Source organism: Delphinus delphis, chromosome 4 (assembly GCF_949987515.2).
Source record: "Delphinus delphis chromosome 4, mDelDel1.2, whole genome shotgun sequence".
In the NCBI taxonomy this organism is placed as follows: Eukaryota; Metazoa; Chordata; class Mammalia; order Artiodactyla; family Delphinidae; genus Delphinus; species Delphinus delphis.
Window position 1 is genome coordinate 64,826,914 of NC_082686.1, and position 16,187 is coordinate 64,843,100.

General features: G+C 37.7%; 1 protein-coding gene across 5 annotated transcripts in view; it reads right to left on the minus strand.

Annotated features, from left to right (window-relative positions):
- The window catches only part of IGSF11 (immunoglobulin superfamily member 11), a 138,806-nt gene that overhangs the window by 33,587 nt on the left and 89,032 nt on the right, over positions 1-16,187 (minus strand). For all 5 annotated transcript variants that reach the window (XM_060010686.1, XM_060010685.1, XM_060010689.1 and 2 more), the window contains one exon: positions 381-544. In XM_060010686.1, the coding sequence (XP_059866669.1) occupies positions 381-544 (164 nt within the window). The remainder of the gene's footprint in view (positions 1-380; positions 545-16,187) is intronic.

Genomic DNA, 16,187 nt, shown 5'->3' on the forward strand with positions numbered 1-16,187 from the left:
GAAGCCCTATCACTATCTTTAAAAAGTACTCTCTCATCCACCTATGTTAGTACTAGTCTCTCCCTGTCAAAATATACTTTGCTTTTTCTGTCTTAGTATTTCCTGTCAGCAATGTGTTTCGATGAAATTCCAGGTTCCTACATAAAATCCTCGGAAGGATCCCCTTGACATCTCTTAATTAAAAAAAAAAAATCTTTTACAAAGAGGATAGCTTCTTCTGATAGTTGAGTAATAATGCAGGAGTAGGACTTAAAACAGCTTAGGTTCAGTGGAAGTATCACCTTATTCTAGAAATCAAATATGTACTCAAGATGCTTTCCTACCCACCTCTTGTGAAAAGATTAAAATTTCAGAGGTAGCACAGGATGGGACAGAAGTACCTGCTCAGGCTGGTTCGCATTGGAGAGAGGAATGACCATCCAAATGACATTGAGGTTAATGAGGGCGGCGCTGGTAGTGAAAGTACAGGGCAGGACTGCTGTCTGACCCCGGGCCACTTGGACACTCCCAGGGCTCTCGGAGACTTCCAGGGAAGCTGCAACACCTACAGAAGGAGGAACAAAGAGGTTATGTGATAGACCAAATCTCTTCATAAAAGGTCTGTGTGTTTTATATTGTCAGTTATGTAAACAGACTGATATGACAGCCTTACTAAACATCTACTGACCACTCACTGAGTCAAAATAATAAAAATTTTTCAACCTTTTACCTCTTAGAAACTATAAAGGAAAAATATTAGAAGACACATTCTATTTTGTAAGACGGTGTCTGATATTTGCCAGATTCAAATACAGATTGGGAGAATTCAACTGACAGGGTCTAAGCAAAGCTTCAACGGCGATGAGGGATAAGAAATAAACTGAAAGTATTTTAAAGAATCATTACACAATAGCACACTGTAAAATTAAATGCTTATATATAAATCCAACAAAATATGCTCAGGATGTATATCCTGAAAACTATAAAATGCTGATGAAAGAAATCAAATAAGACTAAATAAATGGATATGCAATGTTCATGGGTTGGAAGAATCAACACTGTTAAGATGCCAAGCCTCTCCAAATAGATCTACGATGGAGAGCAATGCCAATCAAAATCGTAGCGTGCTTTTTGCAGATATTGACAAGCTAATTCTAAAACACATGACAAGGCAAAGAACTAGAATAGCCAAAAGAATATTGAAAAACAAGAACAAATTTGGAGACGTTACACTATCTGATTCCAAAATCTGCTATAAATTAGCTACAGCAATCAAGACAGTGTAATACTAGCATAAGGACAGAGCATCAGACAAATGGCACAGGATTGATCGTTCTGAAATAAACCTTATTTATTTATGATCAAATGCTTTTCAACAAAGGTACAAGACAATGAAATGAGGGAAAAAATAGTTTTTTCAAAAAATGATTCTGGAACAATTCAATATTAATATGCAAAAAATTTAACTCAGACCCTTACCTCACAGCATATACAAAAATCGACTCAAAATGTATCATAGACCTAAATGTAAGAGCTAAAACTATTAAACTTCTAGAAATAAACATAGAAGAAAACCTTTGCGGCCTTGGATTAGTCAAAGTGGTCTTAGTTATGTCACCAGGACCATAAACCATAAAAAAAAACAATTAAGAAACTGGACTTGATTAAAATTTTTAAAAACTTCTGTGATTCAAAAGACTTAATTAAAAAAATAAAAAGCCAAGGTATAGACTGGGAAAAAATATTTTTAATTTACATATCTGATAAAGGACTTGTATACAGAATATATAAAGAACGATTACAGCTCAATAATAAAAAGACAAACAACCTAATATTAAGTGGGCAAAACATCTGAGTATGTATTTCAACAAAGGTTAATAACAAGCACATGGAAAGCTGCTCAACATTATTATTCACTATGAAACTGCATATTAAAACCACAATAAGGTATCATCACACATCCAGTGGAACGGTTATAATCAAGACAAAACCACGTGCTGAACAAAGATGTAGAGAAACTGGAATCCTCCTCATTCACTGCTGGTGGAAATGTAAAACTGTACAGTCACTTCGGAAAACAGCTTCAGTTTCTTAAAAAGTTTAACACAGACGTGGAACAAACTTACCATATAACCCAGAAATGCCATTCCTAGGAATCTACCCAAGTAAAATGAAAATATATGTCCACACAAAGACCATGAATGCTTATAACAGCATTATTGATATCATACCTCCAAATGGAAATAATACAAATATCCATCAGCTGATGAATGGATAAACAAAATGTGGTATATCCATGCAATGAAATACTATTCAGAAATAAAAAGCAACAAGCTACTGATACATATTACAACATAGATGAGCCTCTCAAAAACATTTTGCTAAGTGAAAGAAGGCAGATTCAAAAGTCTACATACTGTATTATTCCATTTATGTGAAACGTCCAGAAAAGGCAAATCTATAGAGACAGGAAGCAAATCAGTGGCTGCATGAGGTAACAGAGAAGGGAAAAGGGATTGATGTAAATAGGTTCAATGGAACTTTCTAGGGCAATGGAAAACTTCTAAAACTGTATTGCTTTGATGGTTGTATAAATTTACTAAAAATAATTGAATTTTATACTTTTTTATAAATAAATTTATTTATTTTTGGCTGTGTTGGGTGTCCGTTGCTGCACGCGGGCTTTTCTCTAGTTGCGGCGAGCAGGGGCTACTCTTTGTTGCGGTGTGCAGACTTCTCACTGCAGTGGCTTCTCATGTTGCAGAGCACGGGCTCTAGGCATGTGGGCTTCAGTAGTTGTGGCTCGCAGGCTCTAGAACACAGGCTCAGTAGTTGTGGCACACGAGCTTAGCTGCTCCACGGCATGTGGGATCTTCCCAGACCAGGGCTGGAACCCGTGTCCCCTGCATTGACAGGCAGATTCTTAACCACTGCGCCACCAGGGAAGCCTGAATTTTATACTTTAAATGGATGAGTTCTTTGGAATGTAAATTATACCTCAGTATTGCTATTAAAATTCAAAAAAAAGAAAACAGTAACTTACCAGAGCTAACTCCTGACAAGTCAAAATCAACTGTAATCTTTTCTGAAAAGAATGCCTGCCCCCGAGACTATAGTACAATATGGGAATAACAGGAGATTAAAATAGGTCAGAGGGATCCAATAAAGAAGCTATTCTAACTATGAAAAATACACTGTCCATGGCAGTAACTCAAACTGTTTTATTTTGAAGTGATATGACCTCAGTTCGCCCAAAAAAGTAACACAATAACATACTGTTATGATTACAATTTGTTTAAAAAATAAACATACATAACACCTTCCTTCCATAAAACTTTGTGTTCTTCACATATAGTCCAATGACGCTCTTAGCAGTTAACTTTACAGGATAAAATGTTTCATAAAATGAGCCATCTGTGGTAGAATATAAAGCACTTGATAACATCAGGAAAAGTCTCTAAGTTAAATAACATTAGGGAAAGTCTCTAAGTTTTAAAAAGGAAAGTTGGATGAACCTCAGGTGCTAAGAGGCAGAAAGTGGAGGTTACTTGAGCATGGAACAGGCAATGGCAGGAACAAGTCACCTCATGGGTAGAAGTGGGTTAACGGAGGATATATGTTATGATCATTATCATAAATGCAATGGAGATTTTTAAAAGTAAGTGTGGAAACCAAACTGGCAAGAAACCTCCATCACTTCATTCTTCAGATAATACTCCAAGGAAGAAGTGTAGGGAATACGCCACCCCTTAAACTAATTATACAGGATAACATATACCCCCCACCCTCAATTTACTAATTTTAAGCTGAACTCACACCATCTTTGATACAAATTTTAAAAAGAAAAAAAGGGCAATATAGACTATGAATGAAAGATAAAGATGTAGATGGGAAAACTACCAAAATACGATAGGATTCCAGTAAAGGAAGAGCAGATTCACAGGATCGGGGTGGGAGCTGAGGGAAACAGAGCAGATCTGCTGGCAGAGGGCGGGCCCCCAGGGTGGCAGAAGCTGTGAAAGACTGACTTTATTTATCTCACATTTTTACATAAGGTTAACCCTGAAATCTCAAGCATTGAGACAGGTGCAGAATAAATACTCTAGATAAGCTGCTTTCAGAACTTGTAAAAGTATGGGTTTGAAGCTGGATAGGTCTAGTTTGAAATCTGGCTCTTTCATCTACTTAACTGTGTGGCCTCACTTATTCTCTGATTCCATTGCCTCACCTGTAAAATAGGGCTAACACCACCATCACATCGTTAGAAGGCTAGGATGAGGGCAATACCAGATGCTGACGGCTGACAGTGACCATTACCACACCACTATTGCTTGCTGACATTTAGGGCACACTGACCACAGAGTGAGTCCACATGAAGCACTATATGTAAACATATACATGTACATACACGTATACACACACAAACTCATTTAATACTATAAAGTATCTTATACCTCATATATAATTTTTTATCCATAAGAAATTTAGGCCCAGAGAGACTAAAAACCAGCTGTAGGTCACACAGCTCAAGGAAATGGTAAGCTCTGGATTCAAATCCAGACAGTTTATCTACAGAGAACATATACTTAAAGACCACACGTAACACACAGAAATCAGTCCATAAATGTTTGTTTTTATCATCACTACTATATTATACAATCACCAAATTTTAAGTTAGTATGGACTTTTACATAAAGCCATCAGATAAAAACTCCCTCAACTTCCTGCTTCCAAGTCAGCTTTGATCTGCCTCTTTTTCCTCTCTCCCCTTAGATTAGAGAAGTTCATCTAAGGCCAGCCTCTCAGGTGAGCATAATTTATATTTCATCCTCTTGGCCTCCTCAGTAACCTTATCATAGACTGTCCCCTCTCTTGTAGCCTCAGCCTCTTGCTCTGCACTGGAGACTTCCTGACAGCATTTAAACATACTCAAGTATTTCCACTTAGAACAAAATTCCTCCCTCCCTCCACCCCACAGTTCCCTCCAGGGACTGCCCTCTCTCCAGACTCTTCTACATTTAGTCTTCCATCCACTCCTGCCACCATTACTTCTTAACATAGTTCTCCCTAGGTTTCCCAGAGACCTTCTGATGGCTCCATGACTCTTGAATTCATTCTTGGACTCTCAGTAGCATCTAGCAGTGATGACCATTCCCCTCTCCTTCTTGAAACACAGCTTTCCCTTAGCTTCAGTGATGTAATTCACTTCTGGTTTTCCTTCCATATCTCTGGATACTTCTCAATCTCTTCTGCTGTTTCTCCCTTCTCTACCCAGCTATTAAATGTTGGCATTCCTCAATCGGCTGCCTTTTCTTTCTTTTATTTTTCTTTTGCGGTACGCGGACCTCTCACTGTTGTGGCCTCTCCCGTTGCAGAGCACAGGCTCTGGACGCGCAGGCTCAGCGGCCATGGCTCATGGGCCCAGCCGCTCCGCGGCATGTGGGATCCTCCCGGACCGGGGCACGAACCCGTGTCCCCTGCATCGGCAGGCTCTCAACCACTGCGCCACCAGGGAAGCCCCTGGCTGCCTTTTCTTATTCTAAACTCTCTCCCTGCAGACTCTCATTCATTATCATGGGTTCATTTCTCATATACAAGCCAATGGCTTCCAAATTTAACCAACCCAAACCTCTCCTCTTATATACAACTGCCTCCTAGACATCTCCACACAGAAATCTCAAAGATACCTCAAATCAACTCGTCCAAGATCAGACTCTTGATCTTCCCCACCATGCCTGCGTCCCCTGTGTATCTGGCTCCTTTTTAGAGTTCCCTGTGCTAGCAAATGGCTCAACTAGCCATCAAGTTGGACAAGTCAGAAATTTAGAAATCTTTCTTGATTCCTTCTACTCTCTCATCATCTCCCAAACCCAGTCCACGATCAAATCTGATCCATTTTACCAATAAAATTTCTCTTGACTACTTCCATCACAGCCTTTGCTCTGTCCTGTCTTTCCTGTGATCTTCTCTGTTCCACACCCAATCTTTCACTTAATATATTACCTCCTACTCATTCTTCATATGAGCTCTAGTGCTACCTTCTCACAGATAAGCATTTCCTGACCCCTCAGCCTAGGTCAGGGTCTCATAAAGCAGTGTTCCTGTTATTCTGAACACTATTCAAACTTGTAATCATACTTTCATCAGTGTGATTATTTAAGATAACATCCTTGGAATACTGTGAGGTACATTAACTCCAGAGTAATTCCATTACTGTAAGCACACAATAAGAACTCAATAAATATATATTGTTTAATTGATCTAATTCAATTTGCCCACGAAGATACTAGGGTCCAAAGAGATAGCCTTGCCAAAGGTCTTAAGATTAGGACCTATTTCTTCTGACTTCTGATAGAGTATATTTTCTACTATTCCAAACTCTTCCACAGACCATAACTCTGAAAACAAATGATACGATTACTTGTAGTATGATTAAGGCGAAGAGATACTTCTTTACCAACAGAACCAACACTGAGCAATAAAAACTCAATTTATTTGTAAATATATCTGCTCTACTCTGTTTCATGTATACAGAACTTAATATAAAAAGTCTACTTTGCTCTTTAGCTATCAGAATTCTCTATGAAAGACAATTTTGAAAGTCAACCAACACCTTAAAATGTCAGATATAAGATATGAGATATCAAAGCAAGTTTTTTTAAAAGCTATTTTTATTAGTTATCTATTTTATACATATTTGTGCATATATGTCAATCCCAATCTCCCAATTCACCCCACCACTATCACCACCATCTCCAGCTTTCTCCCCTTGGTGTCCATACATTTGTTCTCTACATCTATGTCCCTATTTCTGCCTTGCAAACCAGTTCATCTGTACCATTTTTCTAGATTCCACATATATGCGTTAATATGCAATATTTGTTTTTCTATTTCTGACTTACTTCACTCTGTATGACAGTCTCTAGGTCCATCCATGTCTCTACAAATGACCCAATTTCGTTCCTTTTTATGGCTGAGTAATATTACATTGTATATATGTACCACAACTTCTTTAACAATTCGTCTGCCGATGGGCATTTAGGTTGCTTCCATGACCTGGCTATTGTAAACAGTGCTGCAATGAACATTGGGGTGCACGTGACTTTTTGAATTATGGTTTTCTCTGGGTATATGCCCAGTAGTGGGATTGCTGGGTCATATGGTAATTCTATCTTTAGTTTTTTAAGGAATGTCCATACTGTTCTCCATAGTGGCTGTATCAATTTACATTCCCACCAACAGTGCAAGAGGGTTCCCTTTTCTCCACACCCTCTCCAGCATTTGTTGTTTGTAGATTTTCTGATGATGCCCATTCAGAGCGAGTTTTAAGATCAACTACCCTGAAGGATTTGTATAAAGACAGATGAAAACTGGCTATATAACTTTTAGGACTACACAGAGAATAAATGGATCAGGCATGAATGTCTGGAAACAGATTTTGTGGAGAGCTGTGGTGTGCTATAAGTTCCATTCCATTCCCACCCAGCAAAAGGGGCTACTTTCCCTGAATGTGTCAGGGCAAAGGGCATCTGAGTGGATCACATGTGGGTTCCCTTAGATTCTGTCCCAGAGGGCTGTCTAATGAGCCTTCCAGGAGAAAGAAGCTGGAGGCAGACCTCTGGAGTAGAGCGTGGGTCACTGGCATTCTGAGAACTACACATACATTTCTGTGTATAAATTGAGATTTTCTTGCTTTGCTTTATTTTTAACCTAAGAATGATCAGAAAAGTTGTGTAACCTGCTTTAATTTTCATCTAGAAAAAGAAAAACTGGATCTTGAATAAATTTTAAAAGATGTGGAAGACAAAAAGTTGCTTTGTGATTGTGTCTCAGGATTCCTATTTAAAATACGGATTCAACTGAATATAATTGAGAATTTCTTAGAAAGAGTAAGAAGGAAGGAAATGGGTGTGTTTCACATTTTAAATGCTTCTTTCTTTTCTATTTTATTTTTAAAAAACCCTAAAAACCCTATTTTCTGTTAGAGTGTATTTCCATGTTTGAAATTCTGGGCAGGAATTTAAACTTTAATGCTAAATACTAAATTAAAAATTCATTTAAAATATCTTACAATTTGCAATATTTACATGTAAAATGCATAATTTAACAGTTGAATTGGCAGCATTTTGCAGACTTGAATCTTTTCTTAGTACATTCACCCAAGAAAAATTAAGTCAACTCATGAATTCTGAATGACTCCTAGCAATTAAACAAGAAAGACATAAAGCACATGGCCCTATTTCCTCCCAGGAGTTGAAACCATAAATAACAGTTGTGTATACTCTTTCTTTAGACCTCTATTTCCCAAGATTTAAAGCAAGAAGAAATTCACATTTTCTCAGACCAAGAGGTACATATTAGAGGAAAGAAAGCTGGCAGCAAAGAATCCTTGGAAGTCTGAAGAGGAATCATCCACACTGCACGGCCAAGAGAAGAGACAAAGGACATTTTACAGTGATTGGCTAGACTCAAAGGACACAAGGCCTCCCCTACAAATCCATCAGAGCCAGAACACCTGAAGTTCAGAAGCAGAACTGGCACAAAAATCTAACTGAGATGTTGAAATAGAGTGTTTGCTGATATCTACGGAGCATGTGTTCATGTTTCAGGATCAGCCCAACTGCCAGACCACTTCCCTCCAGGAATGTGGTCAGCAAAGCATCAACAGGATCTTATGGCATTTTGGAGGACCTATGCTGTCCTTCTGCCCCAAATGTTAATATCAGCAGTCACATAATGCCTATTGGCTTGTATGATTCCCATATGATTTCATAAGTGCTATTTCGTGCATATAAAAATTATAAAATCCATCTAAACTGTTCAAGTTAAGTTTTGTAGATCCATCAGACTGAAATAAATTTCAAAAAAACAAAAATTCTATGCTACACTCGTTTTCTGAAGGAAATTATGGAATAACACAAGTCTCTAACATTGCAGTGATTTTTATTTTTTTTAAGTTTTAAATATTTTATTTATTTAACATCTTTATTGGAGTATAATTGCTTTACAATGGTGTGTTAGTTTCTGCTTTATAACAAAGTGAATCAGCTATACATATTCATATATCCCCATATCTCCTCCCTCTTGCGTCTCCCTCCTACCCTCCCTATCCCACCCCTCTAAGTAGTTACAAAACACGGAGCTGATCTCCCTGTGCCATGCAGCTGCTTCCCACTAGCTGTTTATTTTACTGTAGTGATTTTTAAGGAAATCACTTTCTCTTCATATTTTAAGCAAATTTTAATCAGATGAAATTATCTTTACAATTGTTATTATTATATAATTTTAACTGCCATTTTAACTAAAAAACAATGTTTGTGTTAACTGACATTAAATTAGGCTTTGGCCGTCAACACAGCACTAAACTAAATGAAGAGTAAATATCTGGTTAATTTGATCAGTGTAGATGGCTTTATTATGCACTGGTCATCGACATTAATCAATTTACAGAACGACTGCCAATCTCTGTAAACAATATGCATACTTTATTGCTGGTATACAAAGGCAGGTTACCATAAAATTACACATCCTCATCTTCTGACTGGAGCACTGTAGCCCCATACATGTGCCACGGTATCACAGTATTGTATTTCCATGGTATTATGGTGCCCCTTTAAATGCCACTGCAGCGCATTCTCACTGGCTCCTCCTCTTCAGCCACAAACATTCCTCAGGAAGCATGCCAAGGGCAAACAGCACGCCAGGGGACCCAGGTATAGGAATGATTTCCTCAGGTATAGTTCCAAAGAGCAGGCCCAGAGATTAGACAGAGGTCCAGAGGGAGGCCAAGGCCTTGTACTGAACCAATGCTCACACTCTACATTAGCACGCCCCTTTGTCACTTTTCAAGTGATCAAAAGTATATACATCTGCCTACTCGGCCCCTTCGTGCCATGGCATATCTATTATATGGGAGACTTCTACTCAGCAATAATTCCTAACACTCCATGTGATCTTGATCAGAATCTTCTACAGCAAGTCTCCCATTGTTATCACCCTCCCCTAATTTTACATCTGACTTAGGACATAGTTGTTCTATTCCATTTAGGAATTCCCTTACAGGGCTGACTACAGTCTGGCAAGGTTACAGATGATTTACATACGTATTTTGTTTGGCCTATATTATATGAGCCACTCAGAGTTTTTAAGTACTTCGAATTACTTACAATTAAATAATAAAAAACTCTAGATTACCAACTTATCTTAAAAAACTGTAAGAGTAATAGTGGGCCTGAATTTCTCATGGTAGTTAATTAGTGCCGCCCCTTCACACAAATTTTGAGCTCTCCACATTGCCACAATCCTCACCACTCCCTATTATCTACAATATACCACTTTTCTCAGTCAGGATCCCTGCCTAACTCCTATGAACATCTGTGTTTGCAAATCCTTTTGTAAAAATAAGTAATGTGGTTATAATTAGCTGTCTAAAGAAGCAAGCCACAAAAGCAGATGCAAGATTTGCAGTGTTATGATGAACATGATAATATGATGGCTACCACAGCCAAAATTCCCCTCAGGGAAAGCAGAATGAAGCAATTCCTTACATAGGTCACCACGGTTTTAACACAGGATCTCATTCACATCCTGGCTACAAGTGATTGTATACCAGAAATCAGCATCTGACCAAATCAGTCACATATAGACCAGACAGTTGTTTATGAAATAGCTGTCATAAGATCCTTGTCAAAAGATGTACCAAACACAACGGTGCCTGGTAACTCCAACAGGACTTTCTTTCTTGTTGGAGAGTCTGAAAGAAGTAGCATGTGAAGAGAGAACTAAATCACCAAAATAGGAATAAAGAGGGACATTAAATAATGATAAAGGGGTCAATTCATCAAGAACATAATAGTCATGTGTATGCATCTAACAACAGAGCTTCAGAGTACATGAAGCAAAAACTGATAGAACTGAAAGGATAAAAAGAAAAAAATCGCAATCACAGAGAGTGGAACACTTTTCTGTCATTGACAATTACATAAAACAAATATATAAAAATCAATAAATAAGAAAAAATCAGTGAAAATACAGAAGACCTACACAACACTACAAATGAACTTAACGTAACTGAGATTTTTTAGGACACTCTACCCAACATCATGGAATACACATTATTTTCAAATGCACATGGAACATTCACCAAGATAGACCATATTCTGAGCTACAAAATAAACTTTAACCAATTTAAAGTCATTAAAATCACACAGGGATGTGAATTAAATTAGAACTCAACAGAAAGAAATATAGAAAGTCATCAAATATTTATAAAAATTAACTTCTAAATAATTCACAGGTCAAAGGCCAAATTACAAGGAAAATCAGAAAATTTTTTGAATTGCATAAAAATGAAAATACAACACATCAAAATTTAAGGCAAGCAACCAAGCACTACTCTGAGGAAAATTAATAGCATCTAAATGCTCACAGTATGAAAGAAGAAGGCTTATAGTCAAAAACTTAAACACCCACCTTAGGAAACTAGGAAAAGAAAATTACATCAAAAGTAAGTCAAGGGCTTCCCTGGTGGCGCAGTGGTTGACAGTCCGCCTGCCGATGCAGGGAACACGGGTTTGTGCCCCAGTCCGGGAAGATCCCACATGCCGCGGAGCGGCTGGGCCCGTGAGCCATGGTCACTGAGCCTGCGCGTCCAGAGCCTGTGCTCCACAATGGGAGAAGCCACAACAGTGAGAGGCCCGCGTACCACAAAAGAAAAAAAAAAAAAAAGTAAGTCAAAAGAGAAAAGTATAAAAATAACAGTAGAATTCAATGAAAATGAACAAAGGAAAATTATTAATGGAGTAAATCACTGAAACCAAAAGCTGGTTCTCTGAGAAGTCAATAATTGATAAATCTCTAACCAGACTTATCAAGAAAATAAAAGACATAAATTACCATTATGAAGGAAAGGACATAACTACAGATCCCAGAGACATTAAAAGAATAATAAAGGGATATTATAAATAACTTTATGCTAATATCTTGGAAACAGATGAAATGAACAAATCCCTTGAAAGACACAAACTACCACAGCTCTCTGTAAAAGATATAACCTGACTAGCCCTATGTTCATTTGTTAAAAAATGAATTAATTTGCATTTAAGAATTCTCCCACCGAGATAACACCAGGTCCAAATGGCTTCAACTGTGAACTGTGCCAAACAATTAATGAAAAAATAATGCCAATTCCATATATAAATTCTTCCAGAAAAAAAGGGAACACTCCCCAACTCATTTTATGAGGCTTACATTACCCTGATACCAAAATCCAACAAAGACAATACAAGCAAAGAAAATTACTGACTAACATCCCTTCTAAATATAGGCATAATAGCCCTTAACAAAATATTAGCAAATTGAATCCAGCAATATATAGAAAAATAATTAATAATGACAAAAGTGACGTTTACCCTTTTAAATGCAAGGTTCACTCAGTATTTGAAATCAATATAATTTACCAAGCCAATATACTAAAAAAAATACACACACACACACTTTTCAATGGGTACCAAAAAAGTGACAAAAATCAGTGTCTGTTTATCATAAAAACTCTCTTCAAACAAGGAAGAGTAGGAAACTTCCACAAATGGATAACAAGCATCCACAAAAAAATAGAGAGGTAACATTATATTTAATGATAAAAGACAACTTTCACTTAATGGCTAAAGTTGCTTTCCTCCTATGATCAGAAACAAGGAAAGGATGTCTGCTCTCACCACATCCATTCAACATGGAGTTCCTAGCCATTGCAATAAGTCAAAGATAAGAAGCAAAAGGCATATAGATTGGAAAGGAAAAAGTAAAACTGTACAGATTATTTGCAGATAACACAATTGTCTACATTAAACATCCTAATGAACCTACTAAAAAGCAAAAAATTCTAATTAATAAATTAGTTTACCAAGGCTGCAGAAGTCAAGGTCAATATATAAATATCAACTATATTTCTATTTAATAGTAGTGAATATTTGGAAATTAAAATTTAAAAATAGGGCTTCCCTGGTGGCGCAGTGATTGAGAGTCTGCCTGCCGATGCAGGGGACACGGGTTCATGCCCCAGTCTGGGAAGATCTCACATGCCGCGGAGTGGCTGGGCCCATGAGCCATGGCCGCTGAGCCTGCGCGTCTGGAGCCTGTGCTCCGCAACAGGAGAGGCCACAACAGTGAGAGGCCCATGTACCTTAAAAAAATAAATAAATAAATAAAAATAATACCACTTTTACAATAGCAACAAAAAGATGAAACACTTGGGAATAACTTTAACAAAATATCTGTAAGACCTATATAATGAAAATTACAAAACTTTCCTGAGAAAAATTTAAGGACCTAAATAAATAAAGAGATAAACCATGGCCATTAATCAAAAGACAATACTTTTAAAATGTCAAGTCTCCCCAAATTCATCTATTGATTTAATACAATCCTAATCAAAATTCCAGTGAACTTCTTTGTAGAAATAAACAAATTGCTTCTAAAATGTATGTGTAAAAGTGAAGACTAAAATAGCCAAATTTTGAAAAGAAAAAAAAGTTTGAGGACTTGCAATACCTGATTTTTAAAACTTACCGTAAGCTACGGTAATCAAGATAGTGTAGGATCGGCATTAGGACAGACATACAGAGTACGGAAACAGATCCACACAAATATGGTCGATTGATTTCCAAAGATTTCAAGGCTGTTCAGTGGGAAAAGGATACTCTTCAAAAAACAGTGCTGGAAGAACTGGACCTCCATATGCAAAAATATTAACATTACCCTTACCTTACACCTTATATAAAAGTTAACCTGAAATGGATCAAAAACGTAAATGTAGGAGTGAAAACTATGAAATTTCTGTAAGGAAACATAGGTGAAAGTCTCCATGACATTGAGTTAGGAAAAGACTTCTTAGGATACAAAATGCATGAATTATTTAAAAAATTGATAAAGTAGTCTTTCAAAATTAACAATTTCTTGTCTTCAAAAGACACTATTAAGAAAATCAAAAACCAGCCACAGTTTGGAAGAAAATATTTTCAAAACACATCAAGGACTTGTATTTACGATATTTAAACAACCCTTACAATTCAGTAAGACAAACAACCCAATTTTTTAAGCGCACCATTGACAACATACAAATGAGTAATAAGAATATGAAAATTCTTATTACTCAATTTCATTAGTCAACATGGAAATTAAAATCACATTGAGGGGACTTCCCTGGAAGTCCAGTGGTTGAGACTTTGCCTTCCGATGCGGGGGTGTGGGTTCGATTTCTGGTCAGGGAGCTAAGATCCCACATGCCTCAGAGCCAAAAAACCAAAACATAAAACAGAAGCAAAATTGTAGCAAATTCAATAAAGACTTTAAAAATGAAAAAAAAAATACATTGAGATACTACTACACATCAACTAGAATGAGTTAAATTAAAATGATTGTCAATACCAAGTTTTGCCCAAAATGCAGAGCAACTCGAAACCTCATACATTTCTGGAGGGACTACAAAGTGGTACAGTCATTTGGGAATATTTCCACAGTTTCTAACAAAGTTAAATATACACTTAATCATACTATCCAGCAATTCCAATCCTAGGTATTTATCCAAGAGATGTAAAAACATACATACACACACACAAAAAAAACCTATATGCATAGGTTTTTTTATAGGTTCATATAGCATCTTTATTCACAATAGCCAAAATAACTGGAACAAACTCAAATGTCCAGCAACTTGTGAATGGATAAAAATAATTATGGCATACACTGGAAAATTACTCATTAACAGAAAGGAACAAACTACTGATACATGCAACATGAATAAATATCAAAGGCATTATGCTAAGTGAAAGAACAGAGAAACAAAAACTATATACAATATGTATTCACAGTTTTTAAAAATTCGGTATTATGGAAAAGGGAAAACCACAGGGGCAGAAAATGGGCTGGAGTTAGGGCAGAGAGGAAAGGGGGCACAGAGAAGATTACACGGGGGCATAACCTCTTTGGGGTGATAGAAATATTCAGTATCATGATTGTGGTGATTATTAGGAGACTGTAAACATCTGTCAAAACCCAACAAACAATAAACCCAAAACAGTATTTTACTGTACGTCAATTATACCTCAATAAATCTGATTTTAAGTTCACAGAATCACTGAGATGACTAGAAAAACAAGCAAGCTCAAGGCTAAACTTCTAGGAAAACATCCAAAACTATGCTGTAGAACTGGCTTGATGAGAAAACTGCTGCATCTGTCCCAGTCACCAAACCCTAAATGCCAAAACCTGACTGCAACTAGTACTGATGCCAGGTCTCTACCAGGCACTCAACCCTACAACACTATCATCCCCCAGAGCCACGCTCTCCTGCTGCTGCCTACGCTCAGCACAGAGCCCGTTTCTCACACGGTTCTCTTCCAAGTCGTGGTCTCACCTAAGTGCCTCTGACTGGAGAGTGAAGTCCAAGCAGCAAAAGACGCTGGAAATTTGAGTTCTCACTTCTGACCCTAAGGAGACGGATGCATAATGTGGAAATTTCTCCAAATGTAGAAATGCTGTCCAACATGTGATGGCCAGACATGAATAGGACAAATGTTGATGACAACAAGCAGTAAATGAAAACATTGAAAGTTCTTTCTCTTTCTTTTTCCTCTCCCCTACCTCTTCTAAGCCTTTCTTTGTCAAGCACTCTGTATTTACTCACCTCAGAGGCTTTTGCAAGGTGGAAAGCTGAAACTACCAAAGACAAACAGGCTATCTCTAGGGAAAGCCTGGGCTCACTGAGGAAACTGTCCTGGGGAAGAGGAGGTAGGAGGGGCTACCTCTGAGCTGAAGAAAGGAGAACACGGACTACTAGGAAGGGCATGGATGCTATAGCCAACTTCCCAGAGAAGAGGGGATCCAAGCTCTACTTTCCTCAGAGGCCAGGGAAATAGCAGTGTCTCAAAAAGGATGGCTGCCCCTGGACACTGGGGCTCTGTCACTGCAAGATCCCCTGAGTTCTACACAGTACAGAGCTGCAGAGCAAGACTTCAACGGACCCTGCGGGCTCAAACGTGGGGCATGTTAATAGTTACTCTGCAGAGGACCAGAGGAGTCTCCCAGTGTTTTGGCTCTGCATGAGACCTTGCGGTGTGGAGGAGGGAGCCCCAATAAAAATTGATATTAAATTTATTGCCACGCTGATAAGAAGAGAGTCTCACATTTGTATTTAACTTGCCTTACAGAAA